Below are 19,749 nucleotides of genomic sequence, written 5' to 3'. Positions count from 1 at the left end.
CGGCTCCCTGGTTGGGCGACCTTTAGAAGGGACGCGGGGGAGGGGAACGTGTTTTACCCCGCCGCCTGCCCGCTCTGCTCCCTCCTGCCCTGAGATTTAAGTTTAAAGAACCGAGGTGGAATACAGGCCGCTTTTATTCTAGTTTGGACCGTGCTTTCGTCCTCAGCAAAAGTCTCCCATGAATATTTACCCCCCTTCCCTCCGCTGGAAAATGGTCTGTTCTGCGAATCGGTAATGAAGGAGGCGGGGTCGGCCGGATCCTCCCAAGAGGGTTCCGGGAGGGGGGGTGTGTGGAGCGCCGGGGACAGCCCTTGCTCATGAATATGCAGTATCCATACTGAATATGCATGAACCGATCAAGATGGCGAGGCCAATCGCTTGTCCGGAAGTAGCTGGTATTTGTCGAGCGGCCTCCTGGGACGGGTGGGCACCTCCCGGCCTCCCAAGGAGTGCAATACGGAACTCTGGCCCGGGAGCCCCCGGCCCGAGCCGCTCAGGGGGTCTTCTCCGGAAGGAGGCTGGCCACTGTCCGGGAGAGATCATGGGACCGCGACAATCCAGGAAAAGCAGATTAGCCACGGGGCGGGGCACAGAAGTCCTGGGGGATTCAGGGTCAAGGCGTCTGAACGTTAGGAAATCCTATCCCCTTCCAGAATATTTCAGAAACCAGATTGGCGGGGGCGGGGGGCGGGCAGGGATCCCAAGGGATTCTCCAATGAGAGCGGAGTAGGACTTTCACTCTCCTTCCAAAGCAGAGATGACACCAACTGCACAGCCACATTCAGAGTGATCCTTGTTTGATGTCAGTGTCACGTCACCCCCCGGGGGGAGGAGGCATAACCATGAGGGAAGGAAACCGTGTCTTGTGGGGGCTGGGGAGGCACACTCCCTGACCCCAGCTGCTTGCTCTGTCCCTTTGCCTGAAAACCCCCCCAAACACTCCAGCCCCAATGCTTTTCTCTCTGCTGCTGAGGGAAAAATCCTCCCCATGGCTCATGGCGGGCCTGCCTCTCAGCCCCTCAGTTGGCTCCTCCGACCTCACTTGCCCTGTAGTTATGCCCTGATCCCCAAGCCCCAGCCTAGACATCACATGTTTTGGTCCCCACGCTTGTTCCAGATCTAGGCAGAGCCCCTCTCCACCCCTGAGAGGGGTGTCCCTCTCCGGTATCAGCTCTTTTCTGGTCGCTGCTTCTCCCATGTTTGTATTCCAGTCTCTCCTCCTATTTCCCCCTGCCCCCCCAACCCCCAGGCTCTCCGGTTGAATCTCACTCCTCCACCTGCCCCTCCCTCTCACAGCTGAGGTTCTGGGCGGTGATAATGGCAATGCTGCCCAACACCACCCCTGCCCCCATGATGTCAGAAGGCGCCACGGTCTCATAGAGCACGTAATACTGCAGCATCAAGGCCACCACCACCTCGGAGTGCAGGACGGCGCACACCAGGGCAGGGTGGGCTTTCGTGACTGCATAGCTCACGCACACAAAGGAGACCAGGGCGAGGATCCCCACGGCCCCCACACAGCTCCAACTCAGAGGATCGCTGGGCAGCACAGGGGTCTGCAGTATGAAGAGGCCTGGCACCGAGCCCACCAGCCCCACCAAGCCAAACAGGAAGGCCACTGTCGGCAGGCAAGAGGGGAAGTCCAGGGAACGATAGACCAGGAGCCCCAGCGACAGTGCCAGGCCGCCCAGGAATGCGAGCACATAGCCCAGGGCGGTGTAGAGGCCCGTGGTCCCCTCCTGCAGCGTCCCTAGTCCAGGTCCCACAATGATGATGAGTCCCAGGGTGCTGCCCAACAGACCACACCAGTCGTAGCCGCTGAGACCCTGGCTCTCGAGGCAGAGGGCGAGGAGGGCAGAGCAGACGGTGGATGAGCCCTTGCGGACCGTGGCTGCGTTGCCAGCAGGCACCACCTGAACCGCGCTGTAGGCGCACCCAATGCTGAGGACGTTGAGCAGGGCATGGAGGCAGGCCCGGCCCCGGACATCGGGAGGTCCCAACAGGGGGTCACCACGCACTTTCAGTAGCAGGGCAATGGGGAGGTGAAAGAGACAGCGACAGATGAGCAGCTCCAGCGAGGGTAAGCGAGAGGCCTGGTAAGCCATGCGGGAGAAGGGGCCCACAAAGCCAGCAGGCAGGCCCCCACCCAGCAGGGCCACGAGCAGGCCCTTGGTGGCATCGGAGGGCCGGCAGCGCTGGTGCGGGGGGAGGCTGGCCGGAGTGGAGGGCGGCGATGGCTGGGTGAAGTCGGGCAGGTTGAAGTAAGGGTGATTGCCAGCCTGTGGGGGAGAAAGGAGCTGGGGCATTAGGGCAGCCGTGGCCCCGGGGAGCAGGGGGTGGGGTGAATGCCAGGGTGGGGTCTGGGACCTCACGGGACAGTAGTGGGGTCGGGCTGTCTTGCTGAGAACCCTCAGGAGCTAGAAAGGGCCCAAAACTGGATGAGGGGGTACAGTACAGGCCTGGGGCCTCTAAAGCAGGAAGCAGGGGGTAAGTGGTCTCGGAGTATCGTGTTTCTCTGGGTAGGCTGTTCGGAGGAGAAGAAAAAGGACCCGGGGGGCTCTGTTGGTTTGGGGACGGGAAGGTAGCCTCAGATGCTGGGCGTTGGTATGATGTCACAGGTTCCGCGGATGCTTGGGTACACCATTGTGAGTTTCATTTGTGGGTGTCTCCAGGACAGCTGGGAAAGTTTGAGGGGAAGAGACAAAAGGGAGCAGCCAGGAGCTCCGGGAAGGGGGCCATGCCTCCCTGACCCCCACACTCACCATCTTTCCTTGGACTTCCTCCTCTACTCCTGGCTCAGGGGCCCTGGGCCCTTCGGAGCTCCAGCCCTTGTGACCTGGCTGGAGTGGGAGTGGGGTTCTTCCCTGGAACCTTCCTGAGGGGGGGGGAGGTTCTTCCCTGGAACCTTCCTGAGGTGGGGGTGGGCCTAGTTTCTCGTTGTTTCCAACCCAGCTGGCTCTATGTCTGTCTGACTCCCAAGATTGTCTCATTCCTTTTTTTTTTTTCTTTCCCTCCTTCTGAGTAGCCCTGTGATGAGACTTCTTTGGCTTTATGTAACTTTGTTTACGTATGTCTCACCTTGTTTCAGAAAGGTTTTGCGGGAAGGAGCTCTGAGGGCTGGCTCCGGGGTCTCCCCAGCTCTGATTTTTGAAGGCCAGGGAGGAGTCTCTGGGACTGTCCCTCTGGAGTTTCAGGAATGCGTGTTTGTTCTGTGTGTGCTCGCACCTGGTGTGTTGGTGGTGGTGTCCCAGGAGGCGCACACCAAGGCCTCTGCATTTATGCACGAATGTATAGATGTGGAGATTTCTGCCGGTGGGGACAAAATTCGAGCTGCGTGTTCATCTGCACTGGTAGTCACTTCTGTTGGGCTGGGGCCTGCCTGGCCTGCAGCCTGATGGGGGGCTCTGTGTCTTTCTGGGGAGGGGGGTGGGCAAGTGCGTGTGTCCAGGGCCAGCCCCGTGAGTCTGCTGAGCATGGGTCTGTGGGTCCCACTGGGCCGGATCGCAAGCCTGCCATGTTGTGTATCTGCGGAGAGGGTGTGCGTGCCCTGGGCGCTGGGCCCCGCCGAGTGAAGGGCGTGCAGGGCGCGGGGGGGGGGGGTGTGTGAGGGTGGGGGGTGTGTGAGGGTGGGGGGACGTCCCTTTGCCAGGGCGTGGGTGGTCGTGCGGGCCCGCGGGGGTGCCGCGGCCAGACCCGCGCCCGCTTCGGGTCCACCCGTCCGGCGGCCCGGCACGGCGCCGTTTCCGTCCCGGGATCTGTCCCGGCCGAGGCCGTCGGGCGCGCTCACCCCGGAGCCTGAGCCGGGAGCCCTGCGTCGGTGTCGGCTGCGCTGCGCCGGCCTCCTTTCGGCGGCGGCGGCGCTGGGGGGGTACTGTTTCCGGGGGTGGGGGTGGGGGTAGGACCGGGGCGGGGGGAGCCGATGATGTCAGCGGCGGCGGCGGCGGTGGCGGCGGCGGCGGGGCCGGGCCGGGGCCGGGCGTTGGGGGGGCCGGGGCCGGAGCCGGAGCCGGAGCTGGAGGCGGGCGAAACCGGAGCGGCCGGGGGCGGCCACGGGGATGAGCCGGGCCTGGCGGACGCGGCGCCATCGCAGTCAGGTGGGCCCCGGGGCGAACCGGGCAGGGCCAGGGCGGACCGGAGCCAACAGCCGGGCCCCCTCCCCGCCTGCCCGGCGCCGCGGGGGCCCGGGCCGCGCCCCGCGCCGCGACCGCTCCCCTCTGGGGTTGACCTGGGGGCTTAGGGGTCGGGGGCTGAGTTTGGCCCCGCCTCCAGGCGCGCGCGGCGCTGGGGGGCGACTAAGGGGGCCCCCGGTGCGGCGTCCGACCCGGCGACGGCCGGGGGGCGCGATTGCTCAGGGCTGGGGAGGGGGTCGCGCTCCCTCCCCTCCCGAAGGGTTAATTCTGCAGCCCGGCGCCCCCCACCCCTCCGTGGGGCAGGTTGGGGGTGGGGTGGGGCGGGTGTGAGCCCGGGCCGGCGCTGCAAGCTGCTGGGAGGGCGATGGCGTAGGAGCCAGGCGGAGAGGGGGAGGGGTGGGCCGCCCAGCGCCCCAGAGTTGGGGTGTGCGGGGTGCGCAGGGCGGGCAGGGGCCCCGGAGCCGCTGTGCCGTCGGGGCAGGGTTGTGACTGTGAGTCCCGGAGATTGTGTGTCTCCTGCTGTGTTGTGGGGCAAGGTAAACCTCTCCCCGGGCGCCACCGTTTGCTGGTCCGGCGGCCAGGGGTCCGGGTAGGGCCCGGCCTGAGCCACGGGGACAGAGAGCCTGGTGGAGGGGTGTCCAGGGGTGTGGGGCAGAATTACAAGAGGTGGCCCTGTGGCTCTGCGTGACAGGTCCGCATAGGAAAGCAGGGCACAATCCATGCAGAGTTTTGTCAGATGTGTGGTTTTATGTATGTTTGCTGCTGGCATGTGTTTTCTCGCACACATGAACTATTTATGAACTGTTGTTTTCTGCGCAGCTGGCGTGGTTAGGGTATGTGCTGTGGAGGGCACCTGCGGGCGGCGGGTATGTGCCCGTCTGGAGGGGGCTGTTGTGTACCTCTGGGTCGGAAGGTGTCATGTCCGGGTCCCCTTTCTGTGCCCTGCTGAGGTGTGGCCCCGTGTTGGCGAGGATGGCCCGCCCGCAGGGTTCGTGGGGCTGCGTGTTGAGTGAGTTGCACGGTGGGGGGAAGCAGCTCTAGAACTCAGGTCCCCAGGATCTGTGTGGCAAGTGAGAAGCCCCCAGGGTATGTCTAGGTACTTGTGGGGTCGTGGACCCCCGGCTGGGGGAACGTACAGGTTGTGTTTATGGGATTGTGGGCAGCCAGGCGAGGGCAAGGTTGTGTGTCTGTAACAATCTCTATGGGATTCTTTTGTGACGTTGTTTGTGGGAGCCTATCTGTTCTGTGGGGCTGAGAGGCGAGCCGGTCAGAAAACACTTGTGGGGAGGGAGGTGGCGTGACAAGGGCAATGTGGGCCTCAGCCCCAGGAGATCAGGCGCAAGCCGTGTGTGCGTGCCTGCCTTCCGTGTGGCTGAGCGGCCATGTGGGGCTGCCGTGGGGATCTGTTATGAAGGAGGCAGCGAGATAAATATGGGGCAGAGCAAGGGCAGCGGGCGGGAGGCCTGGGTGTTGTTGGGGTGGCCCGGCCGGTCTTTGTGCGGGGTCCATGTCAGGGTCACCGGGAGGAGAGGCCTGGCTGTGGCAAGGAAACTAAGCTTGGCCCCGGGTGGCTTCTTGGCTGTGTTTACGTAAAGGCCGGGTGTGACTCTTGTCACTGACATGGAAAAAAGAAACACGAAGTTTTCAGTCCCCTCCTCTGGCTTCACCCTCCTCTCTACCCCCTCCCCGCCGTACCTCTGCTTTTCTGCTCTTCTGTGACGCACATGGGGCCGCTCCCCCTGTGGAGGGGTCTGGGAATGGAATTCACTCACGAGGCAGATTGCTCAGAACAGGTTTTCCTCACCTGTGTGTGTGTGTGTGTGTGTGTGTGTGTGTGTGTGTGTGTGTAGGAGTGAGAGGTGTGTGTGCTGCGCCTGGCCTGGCTGGGGGCGGGGGGCGCGCTTACGTACTGCACAGTGAGTGGGTGAGGAGGGCACTGGGGCCAGGCCCTTTGGTGCCATGGGACTGGGGGTCTGCTGGCCGCTGTGGGAGGCAGACACAGCGGGTCCATTATGGCCTGCTGGAGGGGAGGGGGGTCTGGACTAGATGTGAAGTGTTCTGGCCTTGAGGGAGCCTCGGTTCCTCATAAGTAAAATGGGACTTGATCCCTGCCCTGGTCTTCTGACGGGGATGTAAGTGGCACATGGGAAAGTGCCTGGACGGCAGCTCTAGTCTGGGGGCTCTGCCCGTGCCAGCCCCCCTTCTCAGGGCCGGGCCCATAGCAGTGGCAGTGAACTCGGATCGAGCATGCACAGTGTCCCGGGCCCTGCTCTCCGTGCTTTTCCACGTCTTCATTCATGTACTCTTTGCAACACCCCGTGGAAGGAGGTGTTCGAATCATCTCCCTTTTTCCAATGAAGACAGCTGAACCCAGAGAAGTTAAGTCATTTGCTCAAAGCCACCTTGCTGGTAAGAGAGAAAGCTCTAGATTCTGTGCTCTTTCAGGCCATTCTCTGCTGCCTTTCTGAATGAAGCTTTCTGCAGGCCTCTCTGTGCGCCACCCCCCCCACACACACACTTCTCCCCCGTTTCTGAAGAACCTAGCACCTGTACCAGGCCAGCTTAGAAGACCAGCGTGTTTTGACAATGATGTGGGGAGTCCCAGCCCAGGCAGTGAGGACCTACAGTTGGGTGCTGATTGCTGGCCACAGGGGTACCCCGTGTTGATGAGCTAGGCACAGGAGAGACTGTCTTGGACTGTGGGTCAGGGAGGGCCATGACGGAAGTGACATTTGAATTACATTTTGGTGGGCTTCGGGAAGAGGTTGAGAGAGGTTTCGTCTCTGGCAGGAGAGCCGGTGCAGGCAAAGACGGGGAGCCAGAGGCCACGTTAGGTGGGAGAGCACCCTGGGTGCCTGAAGGGAGTCTTAACACAAGGCAGGATTGGAGAGGAAGATTGGAACTGGACCCTTGAATGGCTGGCTGAGCCGTCTGAATTTTACCCCCGAGTGAGTGGGGGCCAGTGAAGGTTTCCGAGCCCAGGGTCCATAGGGCCTGAGCCAGCTGGGGACAGGGACCCTTAGCAATAGGAGGGCTGGATGCCAGGAGGTAGGCCTGGAGGCAGGGGAGTAACCTTGGGCCTGAGCTAGTCCTGGGGCCAGGGGTGGGTGGAAGGGAAGGCTTCCAGAGTCATTCCCCAGTCTGGCGGCCGGTGCGACCCAGCCTGGTGAGGGCTGGACGTGGGGAGCCAAGGAAAGGGCGGAGTCAGACGTGACACAGTTAGGGCTTAGCACGTGAGACCTTAGTGGTGATGTCTGTCACCCGCTGGCCGCCCGTAGGCCCTTCAGAGCAGGATCAGGTGGGCTAGCAGAGGGGAAAGAGCTCGTATCCGAGTTCACACGAGCCTGGGTCTGGATTTTGACTCTGGTGCTCGTGTGCTTCATGACCTTCAGCTGGGCATTCCCATCCCCCCACGCCCCACGAGTCTCAGTTTTCAGATCTGTAAAATTGGGATGATATAAATACCAACCTTAGAGGAAATCGTGCGGTGCGACAATCCACGCAAAAACCCTGGGAGCATATCGGGCAAAGTGTACGTGCCCCGATTGTGGTGGTGTCGTCCTCCTCCTCTCCAGCTGCTGGCCAGTCGGTCTGTACTGAGTCTGGCTTCCTCCCGGAGAGCAGACAGACCCTGGGATGACTTTGAAAAAGACAGATCCATTCATTCCCCCAAATGTTTTTGAATTCTCCCATTACATACGGGCCCCAGTCTCAGCTGTGGCGACAGCAGTGAGCAAGTTGGGGACATCTCCCTCCCTCGGAGCTTACATTCCAGAGAGAAACGAGCAGTATGTTTCACTAAGTGCCAAGGAGGGAAGGAGAGGAGAGGGCTAGGAAGTGTAGGGAGGTGTGGGTGGCCAGGAAGGCCTCCTGGAGAAGGGGACTTGGGGCAAGGCTTCAAGGAGGTGGGGCAGCGAGGCGTGGGGCTATCCGAGGAAGAACATTTCAGGCAGAGGGAACAGCAGGAGGCGCTCAGAGCACCCCCTCCGTCACACCTCTCAGGTCACATAGCCAGTCAAGAACGGGGAAACCGTGAAAACAAATAAAAAACAAAAAACCACAGAGCCACCAACCTGCCCTGAGCTTGATTTCTGCCTCCTCTTCCTTACCACATCCCCCCACTACTTTCTGGGACTGAGTTCCAAGATAATAATAAGAGCTATAGTGTTTGCTGAGCACTTAACTGAGTACCAAGTACTGTACTAGGTACTCCCCATCAGGAGCTCGCTTGATCTCTACAGACAGCCCTCCGAAGTGAACCACGCATTATCCCACCTTACAGACAAAGAACCTGAGAGAGAGGGAGAGGTTAGGGAACTTGCCCAGGCTCACAAAACTCCTGTCTTCACCTCCTGTAAAACCCCGTAGGGTAGTTGTCAGCGATGGGCAGTTGAACTCTGGTGAGCTAGGTCCCGACCCCGGCTTGGTTAGCAGGGAGATGGGTTGGGGGTGTCAGATGGCCCCACCTCTGCATCCTCTCCCCTTTCCGGTGAGGAGTTTGGCACACTACAAGCCTCCGTTTACTCATCTGTATAGTGGGGTCGATGACAGACTGCACTGTGGCTGTCTGGAGTCCTGTTGAGTGTTGACATGAGTCGATGCAGATAAAATGCTTTGCACTGTGCTCGTCACACAAGGATTTTCCTCAATGACAGCTACAGGGACCGAGATGAGGATGTTTCTGGGGGATCTCTAAGGGCCGGGCAGGCTTCGGACCTCTGTGGTTCTCAGGAACCCTGACAGGCCTCATGCAGAGGTACCTTGGCTGTCAGTACCCAGCCACGGGGCAGTAGGCGCCAAGGCCACGTGCCTGAGCAGGTGGGCAGGCCTGGCCAACGGCGGGGGGGTGGGGCGGAGCGGGGCTGGAGGTGAGCCTCCACTGTGTGCCCTCGTGCAGGCCTGCTACCTCCTCCAGAGGAAAGGGTCCCTCTTCGAATTTTTTTCCCTTCCTCTGATTTTCACAAAACGTCCTAGATGGGCAGGTAAATAGGTTAATAGCGACTGCTGTTAAACAAACAAACAAACGAAACACCACTGGTTCTCTACTAGAGAACTACTTCTCTACTTCTGAGAACAAACGTGGGGGGTTTTTGCACATGGACCAATTCTCGGACGCCAGCTGGGGGTCCCACAATTCGACTCAATTCTGACACTGTCTCCCTGGAGGTATAGTCCGATCCCGCAGATGAAGGACTCAGTCCCCTGAGCCGGCCCACTCCAGATGTCAGCCATGAGTCCGGGTCTCCCATAGTTCTGGCTGGCCAGCTATACGTCGGGGTTCCCCATGACCCTCTCTTCAGCTTCAAGAATTTGCTAGAATGGCCGGTAGAACTGGGGGAGATGCTTACTTGGGTTGACTGGTTTATTGCATGAAAATTACATGATAATATTGTAGCCAAATAACAAGCTACAAATGCTGAAGTCTGGAAAGGTCCTGAGCTCAGGCCCTCCTGTCTCTGCCAGTTAGGGTACACCGCCCTCCTGGCAGGTGAATGCGGCCACTGACCCAGACGCTCTCCAAACCCCATGGTGGAGGCTTCAGCACGTAGGCGTGGTCAGTTATGAACTCGGTCCCCAGCCCCTGGCCCCTCCACGGAGGATGGCAGTGAGCTGAAAGCCCCAAGCTTCTAAACATGGCTAGGTCTTGGGGGTGAACTGCCCTCACCCTGAAACTCTCCAGGAGACCACCCAGGTCACCTCACTGAGAACAAAAGATGCTCCTGTCACCCAGGAAATTCCAGAGGATTTAGGAGTTCTGTGTCAGGGACCAGGGTCAAAGACCAGATATTAGCACGAAAGGTGCTCCTAGCCCCTCTATCACTTGGGAAATTATAAGAATTTTAGGAGCACTGTGTCAGGAATAGGGATGCAGACAAAATACACCTATTTCCTACAGGGTCACAATATCACATCTAGAAACCTGTCCTCCTTCCTGGTGAACACAGTTCCAGTGAAGAAAACAAGCTTCCTAGCCAGACTTCCCCATAGCAGACCCCAGCCAGGCTACTCGCTGGTCATGCATTCTTGGGCCAGCTACCCGGCATCTCTAGCTTCAGGCTGCCCCCCCCCTTTTTTTTTAAAAAAAGATTTTATTTATTAATGAGAACACATGAGAGAGTGAGCACAAGCAGGGGAGCAGCAGGCAGAGGCAGAGGGAGAAGCAGGCTCCCTGCTGAGCTGGGAGCCCAATGCGGGGCTCGATCCCAGGACCCTGGGATCATGACCTGAACCGAAGGTGGACGCCCAACCGACTGAGCCCCCCAGGCTGTCCATTTAAAATGGGAAGCTGGGGCACCTGGCCGGCTCAGTCAGTGGAGCGCGCGACTCTTGACCTCAGGGTTGTGAGTTGGAGCCCCATGTTGGGAGTGGAGATGACTTAAAACCTCTACGATGGGGAAGCCGAGTCGCTCCCTTTAGAGTAGTGATGAGGAGCGGAGGGTCTTGCGAGTGAAGCACTTAGCTCTTGGGGGTCCCAGTGGCCCAGGAAAGGGGGAACCCTCTCCCTCTTTCCTCACTCTATCCCCAAAGCTGGACACAGGCCTGCACGCGGGGCAGCTTCTGTAGGATTCCCGGCCCACCTGCGATCTTGGGTGAGCTTGGGGGAGCACCTGACCCATGCTGGTGTGTGCCTCACACTTGGGGTGTTGGAGTTTTTGAACAGCACCCCTCTTTACCACCTTCCTCCTGCTCCAGGAGAGGAATCAGAGCCATCTTTTCGGGAACATGACATGGGTTGTGGCAGGGAGGCCTTGTGGCCCAGATGGTATGACTGACTAATAGAGGGGTTTTGGTGGAAAGGGGGGGTTTATGAGGAACTCCCGCTGCACGGTAGCTCAGAGGGCATGTGTGGCCCAGGGCATGGGGAAGGAGAGAGTTCTGGGGTTTCCTGGACGGTGGACGAGAGGGGCCTGTGCTCAGCAGGCCCCCGTTATTCCCAGCTGTGTGAGACTGTATGGCCCTGGAACCCACATCTTCCGATGAGAAATGGGACCCCAGAGTGCCGAGGGTGCCCACCACCAGGGAAGTGGCTGTGCGGGGTTTTCTGTGCAGTCACTGCCACAGCTCCCATTGGGCTCGCCCGCTGTTCCTTTCGGAGGGCCCTCTAGCAAGAACTGAGCTCAGAGATTGTGTTTCCCTTCCTCCTTTTTAAGCCAAAGTCCCAAAGCCACCAGCCTTCAGAGTAAGGAGAGGGACCCAAGCTGCTTCATGTTGGCTCTGGTGGCCTTTCCAGTGCCCTCCAGAGATGGGAACAAGCTGGCGTATGTATGTCTCAGTCAGTCTGTAGTCCCTGCTGGTCCCCAGGCACCAGAAAGCTCCTCCAGGATACATGGGGCTGGGGTGTGCTTGTGTGTGTGGGTGTGGGTGTGGGCGTGGGCGTGCGTGCAGGTCCTCTGCTAGATCCACTGTCTGGCAGTTGGGCCCAATAAAAAAGCTCTAGGAAATCTGTTTTGATATGCAAATGAGGCGATTATAATGAAAGACAACATGCAAATCTTTGATTTTCTTTGAGCCCCGGAAGATTGGGCCAAAGGGACTTGAGAGCGATCCAAGAGGCTTCCCTGGACCTATGGGACTGCGCTACGCTGCTGCGTCACGTGGAGGTGAATCGAAACACGCAGATTGTCTCGTGCTGGTGCTTCTCAGGCTGGCAGAACAGGACTGCCCACCGAAGAGTGTGACCTCTAGCTCGGGCCAGAGGCGGCAACCCAGAACCAGACGGGCCCCCCCGGGAGGGTTCAGCCCAGCAGCCCGGGCGTCCGTCCTTGACCCCACGTCCTGCGCCACCCCCTCCCCCCGGGGTCCCTTCCGTGCCAGCTCTGCTCCTGAGGGCACGGTTTGTGTCTCCCCAGAAGGAAGAGGCCCTGCAGAAGGGACTCGCTGAGCCTCCCCTGCTCTGCTCCATGTTGGCTGTGCCCTCAGGTGAGGCGGCGTGAGTGCCCACAGCCCGGGGAAGAGGGGGGACCGACCGGACACAGGGCAGTTTTTCGAGGCTGTGGAGCCCAGCGAAGTGGTCAGTAGTCGTGTGCGGGGCAGCATCCTCTTCCCGGAGGGAGAGAGGTGACCATTGCTGATGCCTCTGGTCTGTGACTTTGGGGCCTTTGACCTGTTGACCTTCATCTTGACCTGAGCCAGCCCTGGCCTCCTCCAGCCCCGGGTGTTTGGCATGCCAGGGCTGGATGCTGGCCAGGTGAGCGTGGCTAAGGTCAACCCCTGCCTTCTGCGGCTGGAAGTTTGTCACTTTCTTCAGTCTCTGACCAACAGACCCCCGCCCCCTGCCCTCCCAAGTCATCTCCCTGGTGTCAGAGGCCCTCTCCACCTCCCCCGGGGCCTCTGACGTCCTCCCCGGGCCTCTTCTCCCCTGTCCAGGCTGGCGCCATGCCCCCTCCAGCGGAGGTGACGGACCCGTCGCATGCCCCCGCCGTCCTGCGTCAGCTCAATGAGCAGCGGCTCCGAGGCCTCTTCTGTGACGTCACCCTCATAGCTGGAGACACCAAGTTCCCTGCTCACCGCAGTGTCCTGGCTGCTTCCAGTCCCTTCTTCAGAGAGGCCCTGCTTGCTTCAGCTCCACTCCCCCTCCCACCAGTTACTGGGGGCTCTGCCCCTAACCCGACCACCACCACAGCTGCCTCCTCCTCCTCCTCCTCTTCCTCCTCCTCCTCCTCTTCTTCTTCCTCCTCCTCCTCTTCCTCTTCCTCCTCTTCCCCCCCTCCGGCCTCACCCCCCACTTCCTCCCCACCCCGGGTCCTGGAGCTGCCAGGGGTCCCCGCAGCTGCCTTCTCTGATGTCCTCAACTTCATCTATAGCGCCCGGCTTGCTCTACCTGGCGGCGGAGGGGACGGGGCAGCGGTGGCAGAGATCGGAGCTCTGGGGCGGCGGCTGGGCATTTCCCGGCTGCAGGGCCTGGGGGAAGGAGGCGATGCCTGGGTACCTCCTGCCCCAGCGCCCATGGCCACCTCACAGCCCGAAGATGACAGCTTTGGGCCGGGGCCGAGGCCTGCCGGGGAGTGGGAGGGGGACCGGGCTGAGGCCCAGGCCTCTGACTCGCAGGCCCCCCTGTCCCGTCGGCCCCTCCCCTGCCCGCGCTGCGGGAAAAGCTTCATCCATCCCAAACGGCTGCAGACCCATGAGGCACAGTGCCGCCGCGGGGCCGGCACCCGGGGTACTGCAGGGCTGGCCTCCGGGGGCTCAGCTCCCAGCGGTCCCGCCGGTGTGGATGCCTCGGCCCTGCCGACGCCAGTGGGCTTCCGCGGCGGCCCCGAGCACGTGGTGAAGGTGGTGGGCGGCCATGTGCTGTACGTGTGCGCCGCCTGCGAGCGCTCCTACGTGACACTGTCCAGCCTGAAGCGGCACAGCAACGTGCACTCATGGCGCAGGAAGTACCCCTGTCGCTACTGCGAGAAGGTGTTCGCGCTGGCGGAGTACCGGACCAAGCACGAGGTGTGGCACACCGGGGAGCGCAGGTGAGCCACCGGCCAGGCGGCCAGGCGCGGTGGGGTGGGGGAGGGTGGGGGGCTGTTGGGATGGGGCCCTGGCTGCCAACTACAGAGGTGTGCGAGCTGGACCCAGTAAGTGGCGGGAATCCTGCCTGCTCACCCCCTCACCCCTGGTCACCAGCTCCTCCCGGCGGGTGCAGCCACCTCCCTCCAGCCTGGGTTCTCCCTCCCCCGATGCTCACTGGCACCTCTGGGTGTCTGGGGTCCAGGCTGGTGCGCTGGGGAAGGTCCCCCAGCCAGGGAAGAGGAAGCTGCCCCCGTAGGAGGAGATGGTGGAGGGCGCAGGCAGGACCACGGGGAGTTGTAAGGTGTCTTCCCCCCACCTGTCCTTGCTTGTGAGACACCCCCCATCCGTCAGCGGGGCTTCAGAGAAGGCTCCGGGGGGTTAGGCGAGGTGCGTGATTATTCCCGGTTCACAGGCAGACCCTCTGGGGCCCAGCACCTCACAGCCGGTGGGGTCACCGAGCTAGGGCTGTACCTCTGGAGAGGCTGGCAGGATGGGACCAGTGGCATGAAATGAGGGCAAGTGCCCGGGTGGGGAAGTCGTAGGATTAGGGCAGCTGAGACCTGGCTTCGGGGGCCCCCTGACTCTCATGTCTCTCTCCCTGCCCTGTTCCCTGCTGTCCCGGCCTAGGTACCAGTGCATCTTCTGCTGGGAGACCTTTGTCACTTATTATAACCTGAAGACCCACCAGCGAGCCTTCCACGGCATTAGCCCCGGGCTCTTAGCCAGTGAGAAGACGCCCAATGGAGGCTACAAGCCCAAGCTTAATACCCTCAAGCTGTACCGCCTGCTTCCCATGCGGGCTGCCAAGCGGCCTTACAAGACCTATAGCCAGGCCGCCCCCGACGCCCCCCTCTCTCCAAGCCTCAACACACCGGCCCCGGTAGCCATGCCTGCCAGCCCCCCACCTGGGCCCCCTCCCGCCCCGCAGCCCGGCCCCCCGCCCTCCGTCATAGCATTTGCCCACCCTGCTCCCTCGGTCATTGTTCACGGGCGCAGCAGCAGTGGTGGAGCAGGGGTGGGGGCGGCCACCGCTGGGGGAGCCCAAGCCGCCTCGGTCATCACTTACACTGCGCCCCCGAGGCCCCCCAAAAAACGTGAGTACCCACCGCCTCCCCCCCAACCTGCAGCCACGCCGAGCAGCCCCACCACCGCGGGCGGCCCGGCCACCGCCGCTGGCCCGGCCACCGCCACGGAGGAGGCCAAGGGCCGCAACCCACGGGCTGGAAGGACTCTGACCTACACGGCCAAGCCAGCCGGCGGGATTGGCGGGGGTGGGGGTCCCCCTGCGGGGCCTGGCCGGGGCCCCTCTCAGCTCCAGGCCGCACCTCCACTGTGTCAGATCACTGTGCGCATCGGCGAGGAGGCCATTGTCAAGCGCCGCATCTCAGAGACTGACCTGCGCCCCGGGGAGCTGAGCGGGGAGGAGGTGGAGGAGAGCGAGGATGACGACGACGACGACGACGACGACGAGGACGACGACGAGGACGACGAGGAGGAATCGCGGGCCGGCGGGGAGGACCAGCTCTGGCGGCCCTACTACTCCTACAAGCCCAAGCGCAAGGCCGGGGCGGCGGGCAGCGGCGGAGGCGGAGCTCTGCCCCGAGGCCGCCGGCCGCCGCGCTGGAGGCAGAAGCCAGAACGCAGGAGCTGGGAGGACGCGCCGGCCGCCGAGGGCCCCGCGGGGCGCGCCCGGGCCGAGCGGAGGCACCGCTGCGGGGACTGCGCCCAGACCTTCGCCACCGTGCGGAAGCTGCGCAAGCACCAGGAGGCACACGGCGGCGGCGCGCACGGGGCCCGCGGCGGCCGCAGGCCCTCCAGCCGCTTCGCTTGCCCGCACTGCGCCAAGGTGTGCAAGACGGCGGCCGCCCTGAGCCGCCACGGGCAGAGGCACGCGGCCGAGCGTCCCGGGGGCACCCCCACGCCCGTCATCGCCTACTCCAAGGGCAGCGCTGGCGCCAGAGCCGCGGATGTCAAGGAGGAGGCCCCTCAAGAGATGCAGGTGTCTTCGTCCAGCGGGGAGGCGGGGGGCGGGAGCGCCGCGGCTGCCGCGGAGGGAGCGCCCGAGGCCGCCTCTCTGCAGGACCCTGTCATCTCGGGGGGTGAGGAGCCCCCGCTTGTGGCGGGAGGGGGCACCTATGCCTATCCGCCGGTGCAGGAATTTCCCCTAGCTCTGATCGGGAGCGGCAGGGAACCTGGCGGCGGGAGGGGCAAAGCTGGCAGTGAGGGGCCGGTGGGCGCTGGGGAGGGGGACCGCGTGGAGGGGATGGGGGCTGCCAAAGTCACCTTCTACCCAGAACCCTACCCGCTCGTCTACGGCCCTCAGCTCCTTGCCGCCTACCCTTACAACTTTAGCAACCTGGCTGCTCTCCCGGTTGCTCTTAACATGGTCCTACCTGATGAGAAGGGTGGGGGGGCCCTTCCCTTCCTTCCGGGGGTCTTTGGCTACGCAGTCAATCCTCAAGCCGCGCCCCCTACTCCCCCAACCCCACCTCCCCCGACCCTTCCCCCACCGGTTCCCCCTAAGGGAGAAGGGGAAAGGGCAGGGCTTGAGAGAACCCAGAAGGGAGATGTGGGGTGAGCTCTGGGCCCACCTCCCCCTTTCACCAGATGCCACCTTCCCTGAACCCCCTGCCACTACCAGCTCCCTGGCTTCCCTGCCCCTTGGGAGCCCCTCCACACTCTTGTGCAGGGACTTGGGGGCCCCTGGAGCTCAGGGGTCAGGCTGCTTTGTGTGAGATTGTAGTTTTCCCATCTCCTGGGAAGGGATCTTGGGTGGTTCCCCTCTCAGTTCTCCTCCAGGGAATGGCCTCCGTGAGGGGCAGGGCCAGCTCCCATCCTTTCTCCAGCCCTCGGGGCAACTGAGCAATATACTTATATGAATCTCTCTACTCACAGCCCCCACCAGCTCTGAATGTCTAACCCACCCTCCTGATTCGTAAACCCCGGGGGAAACCATCTCTCTCACCTAGTGACCTCCCCTCATTCTGAAGCTTTCTCTAAGCCCCTGCCTAGACGCTTCCTAGCACATTCCATTCTTTGTGGCCCAGGGCCTGGACCAGACCATTGTGATACCTGACCCCCGCCCATCTGGGAGCATGGCTTCTGGTTCCATTCTCTCCAGGGGTGGGTTTCTGTGTCCCTGTCTCCTTCACGTGACGATGCCATGCCTTCCTGGGCTCCCATGCCTTTGGGTCTTCCATATTGCTCCTCACTCTCCTACTCTGGAGATGGCCTCTTCCGATTCAGGTCAAGGAGGTGTTGCCAGGAGGGCTACCTGTCTGTTCCACGGCTGAGCACTTTCCCAGCCCAGGGCAGCACGAATCTTGGCCCAGTCTTGACCCCCAAATCCAGTGAGCCCCAGATTCTTCCAAGGCAAAGAGGTGAGCAGATCGCACCTCTTCCTGCCTCTACCTATGGCCTCTTCTGGGCTAAATCAGATTTGGGGGTCAGGGGGGAGGAGCTCCATATGGGATGGGGAAGGGAATCTACTTTCTCCCTTTTTTTTTGTTTTTGCTTCCTGATGGTTTCTCCCAGACTAGACCAAATAGCCAGAAAAGTGATGGGGGTTGGATGGGTGGCTAAGCCCAAGATTTGCACATGACCTCCCATCCTTACCTTTACCTCCATCTTCCCCAGTGTCGTTTCCTCACCATTCACTCCAGGTGGTTTTTGGGGAACCATCCTACTCCCTTGGTGGGCTTTGGGGTATCCCCACCAACTTTTCCTCCAGAATAGCACCTTACACCCCATCTTTGACTCAGTTCCCCACACCCAAAGATCCCAGCCTAGGGATGGGGTGCAGGGACCTTAAACAGTCCCTAATCCCTAATTTGCACTAGTTAACCCTGGTCAGGGGTCCATATGTTTCCTTCCAGCGGGGGAGTTGAAGAAATGTTTGCTCCTAATTCTCTTTGACGACCGGGCATCCCCACTCTGTGATTGGATGAACGTTTCCCAACCCCCTCCCCCAAAAAAATACAGCTCACAAGGGGAGAGCCAGTTTGGGGGAGCAAATCTGGTAAATGGGAATTAGAGGAGTGCAGTTTAAAAAGGGGAAAGGCTGCCACCATTTAGATGGGAGCTTTATCCTAGCTACTGTTTTCCGGGGCCAAGATGGCTGCCCTCTTTCTCGGCTAAAAGGGCAAGATCATGGCTTTTGGAGGGAGGTGAGCTTGGGGGAAGGACCAGGAGCATCCTCCTGCCTCGTCTTACCCTCCGAGTCTATAGGAAGGGGGAGGTTTTTGACAGGCTCCTGAATGTTAACCATGGAGGAGTGTCATTCCTTCTCTCCTCCTCTGTCTCTTTGCACTTTTCCTGGTCTTGGCCACAGTCCGAGTGGAGTTTCCTACTGAATGTACCAAGTTCCAATTTTTAAGGGGTAAAATGCTTAAAATGGGAAAATGCAAAAAAAAAAATCACTAAAAAGTTCCCACAAATCTCGTTTCTGGCACTTTAGAAAAACTGCGAAAAAAAACATAATAAAGAATACATATATATATATATATCTACACACAAATTTTATATATATATATATATATATACACACACACACATATATACACACACATACACACACGCACACACACACAGCGGAACCACAAGAGAGACAGAAGCCTTGGAGGCAGGGGGCAGACGCGATGACAGCTCCCCTCTATCCTTAACCTGCACTCCTCTGAGGCAAAAAGGCACAGGAAACGGAAGGAGTTGAGGACGGACCAGGGGATTTGCGTTTCAGAACAGGTCAAAATTCCAAAACCACGGACATTTTTGGGAGAACTGAGATTGCAGACATTTATTTTTTTGGCAAATATGATTTAGGAAACTAGCTTCCAGAATTTGGTGGTTCTGGGCAACAAATGAGGTTGCGGCAAATTGGAGATCAAAATACGTGTATCCGAGCTGGGGAACTTAATATTGTGAATTTCAGACATTGGAAATTTGGGATTTTGCAATTTCGTCTTTGGAAAATGATTCAAGTCTTGTCAGTTTGTGCCCTCTTTCCCGGTGCTCCCTGGGGAGAAGGGTGATGGTGGAGTGGAAAGGCCACTGGCTCTGTGCCACAGCACGCAAGGTTTAGAATCCTACAGACTGTAGTTCTATATGTAGTGAGGACCCAGATTTAGAGAAACTGACCAATATTTATCTCCGCATCTGTGTGTGTGTCCAACTCTCTAGGCCAATAAACCAACAAGACAGACAAACTGTGCTCTGCAGTGAGATGCCAAGTGCAGTTCTTTGCGGGGCTGGCAGCGGGCTGGATGGAGATGTGCTTCCCTTGTCCCCCCTTGGGAGCTGGCTGGATGATCCCTGAGAGCACAGCCTCCAGCTGCTGAGGAGGTTGAAGGCTTGGGGACCCCGCGCACCTCCCTGTAATGGCTGTAGTCACTAGTGCTCGAGCTGACTTTGGTCTGACCTCCAGGCAGACACATTAACTCAGCCCAGTTCGCACAGCCTGCTGGGCACAGGATCCTACTGTCCGGTACACTACACCTGGCACCACTCGTTCTCCAAATCTAAAAGCAGTGGGCATAAAATGAGGGATGGTCGTGAGATATGACCACCTTTTCTTTTTCTACTCCTGGCCTCTCATTGTCTTCAACTGCTTATCACCATGCCCCTCCCCTTAATTTTGTCTAATGTTTCGGAGGTATGGGCAGGTAAAACAAGCCAAGCTGGTCCACTGGGCGGGGCGGGGCGGAGTGGGGGGCTGGTTTGAGGAATTCTGGAACAAATACCTTGACCAGGGTGGGCAGCCACACTCAAACAGCCCTAGCAGATTGCTGCCAACAGGGGAATCGGGTCTGGTGTTACCAGTTTTAATTTTTTTTCCCCCGAGAGAAGCCAGAAATACAAACTTCTCTGTGCAATATCCGAATTTTTAAAGTAGCTAACTCACACTAAAAATTGTGCAGGTCAACAACACTGGTCACACAAACACATCAGTTTGCAACCTCTGATGTGTACTGGGTAGAGCTTTTGCTCCCATCTCATATGACCCTCAGACTTGGGGACAGATACTATTCTTAGCTCCATTTTACAGTCCTGGAATCTCAGGCCCAGAGCAATTTAGTACCTATCTACAGTTTGAGCACCAAAGCTGGAACCTGAATTAAGGTTT

General features: G+C 60.1%; 2 protein-coding genes across 6 annotated transcripts; one reads left to right on the top strand and one right to left on the bottom strand.

Moving 5' to 3' along the window:
• Positions 1 to 350: 350 nt before the first annotated feature.
• On the top strand, positions 351 to 18,832 carry ZBTB4 (zinc finger and BTB domain containing 4). Of its 5 annotated transcripts, none has more exons than XM_044248986.1 (5): positions 351 to 395; positions 11,641 to 11,731; positions 11,981 to 12,050; positions 12,498 to 13,591; positions 14,259 to 18,832. In XM_044248986.1, exons 4-5 carry the CDS (start codon positions 12,507 to 12,509, stop codon positions 16,207 to 16,209), a joined length of 3,036 nt encoding a protein of 1,011 aa, XP_044104921.1. In that variant the 5' UTR covers positions 351 to 395; positions 11,641 to 11,731; positions 11,981 to 12,050; positions 12,498 to 12,506; the 3' UTR covers positions 16,210 to 18,832. The 5 variants fall into 5 exon arrangements, with proteins under 5 accessions (XP_044104921.1, XP_044104920.1, XP_044104922.1 ...); XM_044248985.1 differs by lacking the exon at positions 351 to 395 and adding an exon at positions 4,003 to 4,094; XM_044248987.1 differs by lacking the exon at positions 351 to 395 and adding an exon at positions 4,004 to 4,094 and having other exon boundaries at positions 11,650 to 11,731.
• On the bottom strand, positions 1,266 to 5,050 carry SLC35G6 (solute carrier family 35 member G6). Its single transcript, XM_044250256.1, has 5 exons — positions 4,984 to 5,050; positions 4,133 to 4,281; positions 3,647 to 3,871; positions 2,763 to 2,840; positions 1,266 to 2,279 (listed from the first exon to the last, which is right to left on the bottom strand). The coding sequence occupies exons 1-5, from the start codon at positions 5,048 to 5,050 to the stop codon at positions 1,266 to 1,268; spliced, it is 1,533 nt and encodes a 510-aa protein (XP_044106191.1).
• Positions 18,833 to 19,749: the final 917 nt, after the last annotated feature.

Source organism: Neovison vison, chromosome 5 (assembly GCF_020171115.1).
Source record: "Neovison vison isolate M4711 chromosome 5, ASM_NN_V1, whole genome shotgun sequence".
In the NCBI taxonomy this organism is placed as follows: domain Eukaryota; kingdom Metazoa; phylum Chordata; class Mammalia; order Carnivora; family Mustelidae; genus Neogale; species Neogale vison.
The sequence above is the reverse complement of the archived record's forward strand: the minus strand, read 5'-3'. Positions and strand labels throughout refer to the sequence as shown.